The sequence below is a fragment of the Chanos chanos genome, chromosome 2, assembly GCF_902362185.1.
Source record: "Chanos chanos chromosome 2, fChaCha1.1, whole genome shotgun sequence".
In the NCBI taxonomy this organism is placed as follows: Eukaryota; Metazoa; Chordata; class Actinopteri; order Gonorynchiformes; family Chanidae; genus Chanos; species Chanos chanos.
The window spans coordinates 8,041,617-8,056,265 of record NC_044496.1 but is presented as its reverse complement, the minus strand read 5'-3'; the positions used below and the strand labels follow the sequence as shown (position 1 = coordinate 8,056,265).

The following is a 14,649-nucleotide window of genomic DNA, read 5'->3' as shown; positions in this document are numbered from 1 at the left end:
TGGACATGCATTGTTTGCCTTTTTATTATCTAAGGAAAAGTTTACACAATAATTATGATTCTGCCAGGCAGCAGGACTCAATGCAGTATCTCAGTTCTCTTCAGTTTGAGGTTTTTAACATTGTGCTCTTACACCATCTGCAGTTTATGATTAGAAGCGCACAAAAGAGCCAAAATTTGATTGCACACAGACATTTTTTTTTCCCCTCCACTCCTGGCTACAAAGGAGGTGGATGACATTTTTATAGTTGAGCACAGAGGCAAATGAGCAGAAATGAAGGACAGGAAGTAGATTGTGTATGTCCAAATCCTGACAAACACTGCTCTCGAATCTTGCCATTTTTGCTTGATTCAAATACGCGATTTTTAACTTTTGAATGGAGCCAACGATGTTTGTTACACGCCCTGAAAACCAATTTTCGACCATGAAGTGACCAGACCATTCATCACAGCGGAGCAGGCTGAGATGCACTTTGCTTTTCAGTTATCGTTGACTAGTTTTTAACAGGTGTCATCAGATATGGAGAGCACTCATGCCTCATTTGTGTCAAAGTCCACACAGGAATCTGCCTGGGGGACATATCTATTAATGCAGCTTTATCCTTATCTATTTTTCTATTGAATTAATTTATAAAACTGAATGAAATTGGAAAACTGAAGTGTATAGTCATCAAAATTCCCATTGCTTAATTTTGAGGTGCCTTCCCTACTGATAGCGGTGTGGAGATGGTTGACTTATATCGCATTAATCTACTCATGTCTATCTGAAAAACAATGTAAAGAGTATTTTTATTTCTTGTGTGTTTACATTACTATTTGTACGATTGGTTTGTTTTTCTTACATGTTTTCTATGTTTTCTTTTCTGAATGAAATGGTTTTGAGGTTCAGTATTAACATGCTTATGTAAATACTAACTTACATTTTTCATTTACAAAGATAATGACTGTTAAGCTGAGTTTTACCTGTCTGTTTTAACATTTTAAGATGTTTTTGTTGACTAGTATTTCCTCTGTTTTGTAAAATAAAGGGAAATTGTAGCCAAATTTTAAGACTTCACGTTTTGTCCATAATGAGTGGGTGACAATTTATGTTTGGTCTAGAATCAGTGTTTCTTGAAAGGGAATTTACTGGGATTTATGATTTCATCACAGCCATTCTCTGACCTCTCATTTTTAGCCCAGCATGTTTGAGATTTTAGTGTGGAATACTTCAAATTGGCACATAGGCCCACTGTCAGAATGGTTAAAGTACACACATTCAGGGTTCTCTCCAGTGTTATATATGTCTAAGGCATGTTAAACTGGAATAGTTAATATTGAAAATACCCAAATATATCTGGTGCCTGTTGCTCTGTCATTAGCTTAGCTGCAGTTTCAGGGTTTAAGACAAGTTTAGAACAGAATAAGAGAGAGCTATAGTTTAAACACATCTCCTCCTCAGATATTTTCAGTAATTCGAGCTTTAATAAGTCTCGCCATGTATTGTTATGTAGGCTACTCTGACTTAATATTACCCTCGGTTCAAACTTGTATAAACCAATACATTTCAAATTATCAAAGCACCTGTACCTTGGCCCTTCAGAGGTGTGCCCTGAGGAATCGGGTATAGAGCGCTCCATTTTAAGCCCCTTCCTCAAACCCTGCCTTAAAACAGGTGCTGACGACCATAGGTGCGGCAGCACTACCGCCTGGTGACTTTGCGACAATGCTTATTTTATCGCCAAAATTCTCAACTCTCGTCATGATTAGTCCGATTCATTTCTCCCAGTTGATTTTGTAGGTGTGTCAGTTACTGAGGCAGGTGAGCTTTACGCGATGAATTCAGTCGTCACCTAAAACTATTTCATGCAACAAGTTTGGTCAGATCTTTGGATGATTGCTTGTTTTTTTTGAGACGTTAAAGCTATACAGAACTGTACACAAACACTGCAGACAGCTGTCATAGTAAAGAAGAAAAGAGATTGTGGATGTAACAATTATGTCCTAAGACTAAAATAAATTATTTTATTGAATGTTGTAGGCCTAACTGTAAGTGGATTGTGAGAAGACAGAATCAAACATTCTATTTTTGTTTTATTGTAGGGGAAATGCCCATAATTGTTTGAGGCTATGTTAATAACTATTTAAATTAGTATATATCAATAATATATTTACGAAAATTGAAAGTGCAGTGTAGTAGCGTATAAGCAATGAAACTAGTCAATATTATGCCATGTTACTTGTATTAGGTAGATCTCACATAACTTACTACCCCTGAAGTGACCTGTTTAGCAGAATCTGTTTTAAACAGCAGCGAAAAATGACAAAGCAGTTGCCCCCTGGTGTCATAAACATCTTCGCTAACGAAGCTCAAAGCCGGTCAATATGCACGTCAGTGTAAATCGGGCACAATTCAGCCCAGCCGAGAGCATTTTTTACGTTTCTATCGACGAACAGATGCTGTAGCACGTGCAACAGGATCTATAGTACTGACTGCTAATCAAGTCAATTGCATTAACACCTGATCAATTTCAATAACATTTTAAATCAACAGGCTTGATGTGGGTGTTGAGTTCAGATGTTGTTTCAGAATGGCTTTGCGGAGGACGAGAAAAGTGAGCAAAAATTCAGGCGAACACTCCGACGGGCAGTTGAACAATGATCACGAGCAGCTGATACGCAAAAAAAGGGAGCTCTTTATTCAACATTTTGAGAAAGAAGGTAAGATCATCATAATTTGGGAATGTTTTTCGTTACTGAACTTGTCAAATTAAATTCTTAACAAGTTGCTCACCGTATGCCAACAGCCCAGGAAAGGATAAATGAAATGGAAGAGAATCTCGAGAAGTTATTGTCAACTGTCGACCGAGTGTTTAAAGTAAAGAGGATGACCATGCATCAGTCACTCCATACGACGTTGATAAAAGATCTTATGAATAGTAAGGCTGTATCTTAGAACTTCAGTGCATGTTAATACAGAGTAGCCTGTGGCCTGATCTTTCCTTTCCACCTGAAACTTTTCACAGCAGACGAAGCTTCTGCTGGAGAGGTCACAATTGCTATCAAGGTATGATCCACTTCTTTTACAGTGTACTACCACCCGGTGGTCGGCCTCCGTAATTACAGTTTATGAATTGCTTCTTTTCCCAGACAAAGTCTCCTGAGATGCCCGCGCCTCTTACACGGAAACCTAGCAAAAAGGGTTTGAGTAACTTGATGCATTCTGAAGTCTAAAATGCACCATTATTGACAAATATGACTAACTCATTTTTACACACACCCCCCCCCCCCTTTCCCCCAGTGAAGAGAAGTAACTCAGCCTCTCAACAGAAAACTAGCCAAAGCAGCAGGACCACAGTGGGTGGACAAAAGGTGCATTATTTTTCTTTTCTTTTCTTTTCTTTTTTTACCGCATACGTGAAGTTCTTTCTTTTTATGGAGCGTAATAGTCTTCCTATTGGGCCATCTTTACAGCAACGCAACAAAAGGGTGTCCAGTAACAGCACTGGAAATCTTAGGTAATGTACAACGACCTTCCGTTACCTGCAGTGTTTTTATTACAAGATTTATTTTTAGCCATGACAACCTGCTGTGAGCACTGGCTCTTAATGTGTTCCTGTCCTGCTGTGCTCAGGGATTCTTGTGGCTGCTAAATTTAAAAATGTGTGCCTTTTAATACCCCCCAGACACCTGCAAACCCCTCTAAATAGGTGTGCAACAAGTGTCAGTACAAAAAGGATTCAAGGTCGCGTGATCAAACTGAGTGACCAAGCGCTGTCCTCTGGGTTTGAATCCAGGTAATTTCTCAACATTGGGCATTTGCAATACCAGTCTTGTGTTTGGTACTCCTGTATGTCATCTCCACACTCTCCCAGGTGTTTGAAGCGACACATCAGTGATAGCCTTCTTGAATCAAAAGTGTTTGGATCCATGGCATCTGCCACAATATCAACTTCTCTTGGAGAGGTGAGGTCATCTCTGATTGCACCTAATATAATCGTATATGGATCATGGATCAAATTCTCCTTTTGGTTTCAGACCCTGCTCATCTCTGAAGATAACAAAGATGAAATCAACATTGATCTCCTGGATGATTCAGCGCTTGTCCAAATGCAGAAAATCAAGGTCAGTACTTTGAATAATGAGGTCTATTCAAATCCCTTGTAACTTGCCTAATTATTGACGAACCCCCCCCCCCCCCCCCTCCTCCCTCTCAGGAATTAATGGAGTACCTTTGCAACAAAGTAAAGATGAACCACACTCATTAAAGGGGGGGAGGGGGGGGGGGGGTGTAAAGCTCATGTGCTGTAAAATTTTATAATAAATGTTATTCTTAATAAATTCTAACTTTTATATGCTTTGACTCTAGATGTTTTTTTTTTTTGGGGGGGGGGGGGATTAATGTATATGACCTTCAAATGAAGTCTGGGTTTTTTTTAATCTTGATACGGTTTACACATCACTTGAGCACCTCTCAAGTATGGACACTTTTCCCCATGACCTTTCTTATTTATCAGGGAGGGAGGTTCAAAACCTGGCTTATGATCACATCCGAATGTTCAAAACCCCAACTAACTTTTTCATTCTTGGAAGCACTTGACAACCTTTCACTTGTACAATAAAATAAAGAAAATACAATTCATTGATTTTATAGGCAAGGTTATTGACTCAAGTGTGAGGTTTTTAAATAAATAAAATCCAACTCTGCCCATGGATCTTGGTGTCTGTTTAGACCATAGCAAATCAGAAATTTTGCATTTAGGAACTGATGTGAATATGCCAACTGCTGTTGACCTTCCAAAACAAAATTAATTCTATAGCATATAAGGAATTGTTCTTCTGAAGTGCCGTTCCTCTCTAAGTGTTTTACATTTCTATTTCATCTAATGCATAAGTGTAAGCAATGCATGTTCCAGAAAATTACATCACCATGTGGTCTGCAAGTGGCCATTTAAAAACCAGTGCGCAGGAAGCCTTAAGATTACAGCATATAAGAAATACCAGCTTGAACAAGTTTACAATCAGCTTTAATACACAAGACCAGACAAAAAAAAATGCAGTTCTGCTATTGAAGAGATATTCAAGAACATTTTATTTAACAACTTCATAAAGTTTTTTTTTTCAACCGAAGTTATATACCTACAGCTGCTCACTGTTGCCCCCTGCTTTTCTGATGTCAGATTTCACTTGTTTAATTTGGATGTTATTCAGAGCAGGGACCAGAGCGTTCGACATGCACCTGGGTTGACAGATTAAATCCTAAATTGCTTGTATCTAAGTTTATAAATCACACTATTGTGTGTGACAGCAGCTGATAAAGCTTAAATGACAATCATTTTATACACAATGTTGTACTCTTTTGTTCCAATTCTTAAAATATAATAGAAGGAAAAAAAAACAAAGTAAAAATCTACAAAGAAAATAAAGTGGTAAAAATCAAGCACAGATACATTACAAACCTAAAAATGTGATGGTGAACAAGTCCTGTGTTGTATCATTCAGGTTTTCCCTCTTTCGCACTCATTCTTTTTTGTCTCTCTTTTTCACAGACTCACTCCCCTCATAAAACAGAGTCTAGAGTCCCAGGCCAAAACTGTATTGTATGGTTAGTTTTAAATTAACTCTTGTAAATACTATGACAACAGAAAAAATGCAAGTCACACACCAAGTAAAAGAAAAATTACCTTTATCTGTCTCGTGGGGTTGCCTTTAGCTGTGGTAGGAAGTGGTTGGGGTGGGAGCGGGGAGGGGGAGGGGGTTTGGGGTTCAGGACAGGAAAGTGGGGCGGATTAATCCGTGCGTTTACTAAGAGGACAGTGGATGATGGAGGAGGGAGGGGACGGATAATTGTTTCTCATCGTTTAAAGCAGACCCCCAATCAGATTTGAAATCATAACCCCTTTCTGATACTGTGCAACTGATACATTTTTCCCCCTCACTCTGACAGAGCTGGGCAGAGCTGGACAGTGCCAGGCTACTGGTGAGCGCACTGCACCCCGGGGCCGTGGTGCCCGCCTTCATCGTCAGAACTGTCGTTGTAGGCCTCGCGACGGTGCCCGCTAGATGAGCTCTGGCTGATGTCGAAATCTTGCAGATCCACCTCCTCCGCGTCAGCGGAGATGATAGGTGCCTCAGGCCGTGTGGGCAACAAGTCTTCCAGCTCCTGCGGGAGGGGGGAGAGAGAGAGAGGGAGAAACAGAAGTAAGAAACCATGAATACAACAGCTTGTGTGTTTGATTAATTCATAGTTATCGAATACACATGCTGTTGATGGCTCTTTATCATTTTAGCCTACCATTTACTTTAGGAAGAAATGTCTCTTATGGACGCAATTCTCATTCATGTTTTTTACTAAAGACAGTACACTGATAGTCTTTCAAAAGTTCTACGTAGATATTCAGAAAACCATTTTAAGTAACATTCTTTTAAGTAACATTCTAAGTGATATTCTTGCAAACAGCAAGAATATCACAACACTGGAAAGTGTCCTCAGACAGTGGAGAAAAGAACTCCAGCTGCTTCTGAGGCAGTAAAAATGGGTCATTTCTTTTCAGTGACTTACTGAGAGCTTCTCTGGGTTAATCCAGTTGTTATCAGGGAACTGCACATCAAACTTGATAAACAGGTCTCCTTTCTCGAAGGGGTTACGGTACTGTGGCATGCCCTCTCCTCTTACAACTCTGACTGAACCTGAAACATCACACAACAAACCACATTTAACCTGTGCTATCCACACATGAATGTGGGGGACAAAAGAAAAAAAAAAAAAAGAATGACCAGGTTGTTACGCTTTACACATTGACTCACCAGGCTCTATGACCTTCCCGGCCGGGTATTTGACCACAATCTGTCTGCCATCTAAGTGTTTCAATGTGAACTGGAATCCGCAAAGGGCTTCAACAAGGCCAATCTTATGGATCATGTGCAAGTCGTTGCCATCTCTTTTGAAAGTCTTTGGAAGAAGTATGAAAATAAGATTAGAATTCTGTGAGTCCCTGGGGGGAAAAAAACTCAACAAATGCAAATGCAGCACCAGAGAAAAGACAACTGTGAAGGTCTGATGGGGGCCAAATGTTATCTGTTCAAAAGTGATCAGTTTTGAAACTGTCACAATCTCCTGACCTGGGTGTGTAATGTAGCAATTTGCCTATATTTAACTGAATCGCTGTGAGAGATAATTGCCATCTGAATATCCAGAAAAGACAGCATAAAACTTTTTTTTTTTAAAAAATAGGTCAAGCTTGCAGTTCTGAGGAATCAATAGAAAATAAAAAGACTGCCACAAGAAATTGAAGATATCCATCAGTTGTAGCCTTGGACTTGCAGCTCACAGCAGAATGTAGGACAGATGGCTTGTTACCATACTTTCTCCGTTAAACTCATGGAAGGCTAATCATACAAATGTTGCCGTGGTGATACTGCTTATCGGTAAGATTCTGCTTGAGTTCCTCTGGCCCCTCCCATATCTGAGCAGTGAGCCCTCCTCACTATATCAGTGTGTCAGGCACATACTCTGTCCTTGGCTATTTTGAGGAAGCTTCTTCAAAAGATTTCCAGTCTGGAGGTGACACAGGGCAGCAGAGTCTAAAGTTCCACTGCTTGAAGGCCGGAAGACCATCCATTACCTAAATATGCCATCTATCAAAATAATCTCTCTCAGAACGTGTTGTCTTACATTTAAAAAAAAAAAAAAAATTGGACTTGCTTTCATACAACTTTTCCCTTTTCCCTCTGCAAACTGAATATCTACATTATGATATCAACTTATGCTAGACTGAATTCAGTACCGTTTCATATCATGCTGCAGTACAGTTCTCTCTTTGAACCTTTTGTTTGTTTTGGCTTTTTCTGTACTGTAAGTCTGGTTGTGGGCTTTTGTCATAGATTTCGGTATAAGGCACCAGTGAATGCTCAGAGATCATGTTAGCTGCTAGACTTGAGTAAAAAAAGAAAAATCACTGAGTTAAAACGGAGTCACTAGTTAGATGGGGATGGGGATCGCGTAGGTTTGGAAACTGAACCACAGTATGTTCGTGACACACTGTCACTACAATCTGCTTCCTTTTCCCTTGAGGAGGAAAACCGTCAAGAGGACAAGAGGCCCAAAAATCCAACCAGCTGGTGTTGTTTAATGGTCTTTATACCTACCAACTCTGAATTATTGTAGTAGACCACTGCATTCACACTCCATGTGCAGATGTTGAAGCAAATATGAATAAACAAACAGCAAGTCATTTGCAAAACTGTGCACTAGCACGGCTCAAAAGAATCAGAGATACATGCTCATATTATACAGAGCAAAATCTGTCTGTAGGTCAGCAAAAATAATCAGACAGTTATGAATATAAAAGAAAATGGGAGAGAGCACTTGCTGATTGGATCACACATTTCACAGAGCAACAGGTGTTCAACAACATTTGAATTCTTTCCCCAAATCAGCTTATGTATTCCCGACATGAAACTTGTTTTTGTTATTGTCTTTGTCAAATTTGTAAGAATTTGAGACACAGTAGTAGTGTCAAATATGGTGTGTGTGTGTGTACCTCGTGCTCTTTCTCCTGCAGGACGAGGACGATGTCTCCAGGTTCCACACCAGGAGCCTGGTCAGCCTCTCCACCGAAGGTAATCTTTTGGCCGTGCTTCATGCCTTTGTCCACGTGCACCTCCAAAATTTTCACATCCTTCACCACCTTCTTACCTTCACACTTTTTACAGCGGTCCTTCTCGCTGATCACTTCACCTACACACACACACACAGTTCTCAATGTTCTCTCAGCAGCTAATCCTGTAAGGCTTTATTCTGCTACAGATGCTTACGCCTGTTATTATTTACAACCCTATGTCTGGGGCCAATCCCAGTCTTAAAGACACACCCTATGCCTGTTAGGGCTGTTCGATTATGGTAAAAAAAATCATAATCATGATTATTTTGATGAATATTGAGAAAACAATTACTCATTGACTTTGGAAAATAAAATTCGATTAATTGCACAGCCCAAATGCCTACACAAGAGAGCTGTCATAGTTAACAAGGATCAAGATATACATCTATTCTTTTATGTGCCACTGGCCTAATTACGAAGATGGGATGATCTATGCAGCACAGGCTAAAATTTAAGCCAGTGTCTTACCTTCGCCATTACAGTCAGTGCAGACAGACTGCATCTGTTGGACCATACCGGGAGCCAGCTGCCTGATCATAATACGCATGCCACGCCCCCTACAGGCACTGCATTTCTGCACTGCACCGGTCTTCCCGCCTTGGCTGGAAGTGGATAAACCAGTCAATCCAACAAAGAAGTAAATCAAGGACATGACAAGTTAAACAGCATTGTACAAGAAAAATGATGAGTCAGTTAGTCCTTGGGCAGTATTTTAAAAGCAGTCACCGAATCTGTTAAGATCGATATGAACGATTTAAAAACATCGCCCCGGTGTTCCACACAATCTAAAATCCTTGCCATTTTGCTCCTGTATTCACTGAAGTACTTCACACAAACGATAACATGAGAGAAAAAGAGCCCATGGCCGACGTGTCTGTTTTGTGTAGATATACTTAAAATACCAGTGGAAGAAAAACAGGTAACCATCAGCATATTTACAGGTGATACCAGAGACAGAGATGAAATTACTTCTGGTTTGTATTGAACGCCTCTGCTGACGTTAGAGCCGGCTGCTGTTCGGCTTTGTTCAAGACACAGCTGTTGTTTATGAGTTGGATGAGTGGCAGTTAAAGAAAAACTGCCACACATCCAGTTAAAGGAATAACAGTTAAATGAAAAACTCCTATTGGCTAATGTGATCAGTTTCCTCAATTATGGGCCAAACGCACACAGCTCTACAATTACGTCTTAAGAGGTTTACAGCTCCAAGGGTTCAAAAATCCAAGACTGAAAATTTAATCTGACACCAGTACAAAGAATGTAGCTAGAGGGGGGTGACTTAGCCCATGGGGGAAAAGCGCAGAGTCAAAGACAGCTGTGCAGAGAACACATCTGATTACACAAGTAGACATGACCCAAAGGTGGACCTGACAGACACATGGAACCAAACAAGCTTTTGACAATTACCAGTAAATACAAATTTTCCTAAGAATGTAGGAACTTACCCATTGCAAGTACTACAAAGAACATTCTTGCTTAGTTGTAATTTGGTCGTTTTTCCATTGTACAGGTCTTCAAGTGACACCCTGCAAAGGCAGTTACGTAAGTAAATACATAATGCTAAATGGTACCTAAAAAGCATGTTCTTGAGACCAAAAACAGAGGCCTTGTCCAATCAACATATATTACTTTATAGTTTAACCCTTAATCTACACTTTGATACCTGCAAACTCTTCCATTGACATCAAATGTCATTTTGCCTTTCTAAGAGCAGAGTAGTACAAAACAGAACAGAAAACAAACCAACAGGAGTTGGAAATAGCTTAACCAACAGTGACAAACTTGATGCAGATAGTTAATGGTTGAAGCCACTGGGCGCTGTAGCAGGTTTCAAATGTTGGGAAGTTCTCAGAATATAGGACAGACCAATTACCATAGCTCAAGGACAAGTAATCACAGAAAAGATCAATAACTCTGAACATAGTTATTTCAGTGCACATTGTTATTTTGAATGTTAAGTCATCTTTGAAGCCACAAAGCACAATTCTGTCTGCTGTCTTGGCTGCTCATTAATTTCTGAAGTACATCCCAGATGCCCACACTTAGTTTCTCTGTCACACAGTTGCCATGGTGCTTTTACTCACTTGAGTGGGTGGACCATGTCCTCCCCTCTCCTCCTACCGCCGTTTCGGCTGCGACCTTGACCCCCCATGAACCCAAAGAGTCCTCCACCAAAAATGTGAGAGAAGATATCATCCATTCCAGGACCTCCGCCACCACCCTCTCGCAGACCCTGCTCTCCATAGCGATCATAAAGCTCTTTTTTCTCTGGGTTAGTCAGCACTTCATATGCAAAGCTGATCTCCTTGAACTAAAAGTAGGGGAAAGAATGTGGATTAGAGTCTAATTTCATCAAATTACCACAACGTGGGTTTGTAAAAAGTAACACATGAACGTTCTTGACCAGAAATGCAACACTCATTTTTAAGCTGAAAATTTTAATTTATGAGACCAGTGTCATGTACAGAAATGGAGACGAAACAACTATTTAGCTATTTTCCCTATTATCCATCTCCAATTTGAAACCATAGAAAACAACCCAAGCTATTTTTTATATTAACTACTTGAGATGTTTCAGGCTTTATATCAATAAAATCTGTACAAACACAACAGCACAAACTACTTGTAACATTAATAGCTCATAAAAGCCATATCATTGGTAAAAACAGTACATATATATAGGTATTACTCCTCTTCCCTATGATCTGTCAAGAACCCAGTTCCTTACCTTGTCTCCAGCATTTGGGTTCTTATCAGGATGATATTCTTTTGCAAGCTTCCGATAAGCCTGAAATAAACACAGGTGTCACAATAATTACACCGTAAAGTCGTTAGAACAGCCTTTAAAATAAACCGGCATTAACGAGTAACATATTCAAACAAACGTATTTTAAGTCAAAGTAACCAAATACGCCAAGGAAAACAGATCTGCGTTCGAATGATAAACACGTTAAATGGGGTATGAAACATGAATAAAAGCAAGAGATAATAGCGAAATTACGCGTTCTACATAAACTTGTTTTCAGACAGACGGTTTTTGTCTCAAATCAGGACAGCAAGATTAAGGACCGGCTTTGTCTATACACCAGCTATTTTAGTTCACAATACAAATTGATATCAATTACACATTATCTAAGGTATGTCTCAACAAGCAATCTTATTTCATTAAAACAGTCAACTAACAAGACCGCCCGGAAATGTGTGTATTATCATGACAACTATCTCGCTACTTTGTCACGCACTTTCCGACGGAGCTAACAGGCTAATGGTTCAGTAAAACAGGAATTGTAAACAAGCGAACCGCATTAGCTGGTTTGCTAACCGGTAACTTTCCTACTGCAGGTTTGCCTAACAATTTCGTAACATATTCACAACTGATCGAGAAAGTGGTACACGAGATAAATAACGAGACAACGACACCGAATTTAAACAAACAGTTAAAATCACGAACAAGGTCATCTTTAACACACATAGAAAAAAACAGCTAGCGTTGTATGAGCCCATTACTGACTAGCAACCTTTCGTCCATTATCTCCGGTTCACATGGCGACGCCAATCCAGCTTCCTTATAACGTTAGCCTAAAAACGACATATTTGGTTGACAGTGACCAATTTCACTGTCGTACAATCATCCGAGAGTAGCTCATCATCAAGCTAGTTAAATATGGATAACAATGAAAATGTGACGAACATGCTAAGAAAACTATGAAAACACGTTTCGACCACTACGACTGACAACGTTTCATTTAGCATAGCATAACCAGCCATGATGCTAATTGTGAGCTAGCTGACTGAATCAGCTAGGCCTAATTATCACAGAACTCAAAAATAACTTCCATTACTGATAATTCGCATCTTCCATCCTACATTCGCAGGTTACAAACTAGCTAAACCACCAGTCAACCAAGTCGCCAAGGCTAGAGGAATTAGTTGTTGAAAAACCAGCTGACCAACGTTACGTTAACTCAGCCAACTAGCAAAGCTACAACTAGGCCACAACCCACTGCTAGCTAGCAAAAGAGCTAATCCTTCTCTTCTTAACTCACCGGAAAAAGTAGCAATAATTTCGTTATTATAATTAGTCGAAACATGTAACAGGTACATAATAGATTGATCAAAAGAATAACCTTTTTCAGTTCATTTTCGGAGGCGGAGGGCGATACTCCAAGAATGTCGTATAGTTTGGTGTCAGCGACGTTGGCCATAGCGAAGCTGGGTGAAAGACCTTCTGAGGGGAAGTGCAGAACAGAAGAGGCAGAGGATACCGGTCCCACACTTCATACGGGAAATGCATCAACTTTAACCTTTCGGTGAAACTGGAAAAGGCGGAGTTGAGGGAAGATTTTTAAATCGATGAGGCAATCCTGATTGACTGGTGTGGCCTAATTAAACTATTCATTGAAGTACTGTTTTAACGATCAGTTGGAGAATAGTTTGTCACAACCACAAACTGATGCTGACAATCTAAATGTGTATCAACACGCGTCTAAAACGCTAAAGACGGTACAGAAATAGTTGACATTGTGTGTATTAAGTGGGTCATGATCGCAGGTGAGATTAAGATCATGGTTTCAGTGGCTGAAGCACGCTATAATAATTATTAATGATTACAGTTAATAATAATGATTAGTAATTATCAAGTAGCCATGATTAGTTAGATCCTTCCTATATGAATCATATTCTGATCAACACTGTACACTTTGCCTCTGGTTTCTGGGTTTTCTGCATTGCTGTTTGGGAGTCACGGTTATATGACATCACTTACGACTCCAGCATTTGCTTTCTACAGCTATATGTTGTCTCATGTCAGCTTAGCTGTGCACATATTCTGTGTATCTCACTGTGTAAGTGAAACTGCTCTCCTTTGAAACATGGAGACAAACATGTAAAACTGACTTGAAAGGTCCTCATTCATTCTCACCAACAGAGTTTTTTTTCTTCTTTCTAACTGTGGTGTAAATTCTGGACCAGGACATTATTTCATCTGTGCTGGGTTGCCATGTTTTTGTTGTTTTTGTTGTTGTTGTTGTTGTTTGTTTGCTTGTTTTTTGATTTCCTGTTTGGTTTTGTTATTCTCTGTTTTTTTGGTGTGAATTGGTGTGATCCAAAAGAACTTTTTTAATCATTTCACAACAGAACAATGAAGAGCAGGACTGAAACTCATCATTTCCTCAATCTTTTAGTAGGCCTACTTTATTTGTCCTCTTACTCTAATCCATGACAAGGATCCCCCTAAGGATATATCACACTATTTCAGTAGTTACTAGGCTTTTGTACTGTAGAATGATTCTGTAAGTGTCTTGATGTGTGATGCTATGATCAAAGGTCTTTGACTACTTGGCTGGAATCGAAAACTGGAGATCAAGTAACTTCATGGTCCGTCATTCTCGTTAAAAATAAGGCTTAATATACATTATATAAGGTACTTCCACAGAATTACATTAATTTAATTTCTTATCATATGACTGTATACAAATATAATAAGCATAACTACTTCAAATCTCCTTTCTTTCTTGACAGTAGAATACCATGCCTATGTATGATTATTACATGAAGACTGCATGTGAAGGAAGCATTACACCTCTATATTTCAAACCATTTGCAATATCCCACTAAATTCATTAAAAAGCCCGAAAGTCTCGACCTCACCTTCCGCTGTGCAAGGACAGCTGTAACTCACCAAAGATATGCTTCCATTTGAGAAAGTCAGTGTGCTATGTGAAATGTGGAATGTGTGATTTTCAGATCAGACTCTAAATGGGCAAACAAATGGAGATTACTGGCCTAGGCCAACATTTATTTCTTCACAAGGCACACCCAACAACTCTCCAGTTTTCGCCTCTAAAGAAAAAAGTCCACTCTGAATATTTTTAAGGCTGGTCTTACTGTACAATCAGTGCACACTCTCTTTGTGACTGTGGAATGCTGCAAACCATGGTGCACATCCTGCAAGACTACATAAACCATGTATCAAGGGACTTGGACTGCTTGAATTATTATAACTGGAC

The 14,649-nt window shown here is 39.6% G+C and overlaps 2 protein-coding genes across 2 annotated transcripts; one reads left to right on the top strand and one right to left on the bottom strand.

Annotated features, from left to right (window-relative positions):
* Positions 1-2,569: 2,569 nt before the first annotated feature.
* On the top strand, positions 2,570-4,246 carry cdca9 (cell division cycle associated 9). The gene is made up of 9 exons (XM_030794152.1): positions 2,570-2,699; positions 2,786-2,917; positions 3,005-3,045; positions 3,129-3,206; positions 3,453-3,496; positions 3,689-3,775; positions 3,854-3,944; positions 4,017-4,103; positions 4,196-4,246. Exons 1-9 carry the CDS (start codon positions 2,570-2,572, stop codon positions 4,244-4,246), a joined length of 741 nt encoding a protein of 246 aa, XP_030650012.1.
* Positions 4,247-4,988: 742 nt separating this feature from the next.
* Positions 4,989-12,883, bottom strand: dnaja2a (DnaJ heat shock protein family (Hsp40) member A2a). Its single transcript, XM_030794495.1, has 9 exons — positions 12,769-12,883; positions 11,370-11,429; positions 10,726-10,952; positions 10,087-10,167; positions 9,110-9,243; positions 8,522-8,718; positions 6,786-6,930; positions 6,541-6,668; positions 4,989-6,141 (listed from the first exon to the last, which is right to left on the bottom strand). The coding sequence occupies exons 1-9, from the start codon at positions 12,844-12,846 to the stop codon at positions 5,953-5,955; spliced, it is 1,239 nt and encodes a 412-aa protein (XP_030650355.1). The 5' UTR covers positions 12,847-12,883; the 3' UTR covers positions 4,989-5,952.
* Positions 12,884-14,649: the final 1,766 nt, after the last annotated feature.

Bases quoted from the DNA above. Each gene is read 5' to 3' on its own strand.
- dnaja2a (XM_030794495.1), bottom strand. From the start codon at position 12,846: ATGGCCAACGTCGCTGACACCAAACTATACGACATTCTTGGAGTATCG. The intron at 11,430-12,768 runs GTTATTCTTTTG...TGTTTATTTCAG, and splicing joins CCGAAAATGAACTGAAAAAG to GCTTATCGGAAGCTTGCAAA. The intron at 6,142-6,540 runs GTAAGTCACTGA...CCCCTCCCGCAG, and splicing joins TTAACCCAGAGAAGCTCTCA to GAGCTGGAAGACTTGTTGCC.
- cdca9 (XM_030794152.1), top strand. From the start codon at position 2,570: ATGGCTTTGCGGAGGACGAGAAAAGTGAGCAAAAATTCAGGCGAACAC. The intron at 2,700-2,785 runs GTAAGATCATCA...GTATGCCAACAG, and splicing joins TCAACATTTTGAGAAAGAAG to CCCAGGAAAGGATAAATGAA. The intron at 2,918-3,004 runs GTAAGGCTGTAT...AACTTTTCACAG, and splicing joins GATAAAAGATCTTATGAATA to CAGACGAAGCTTCTGCTGGA.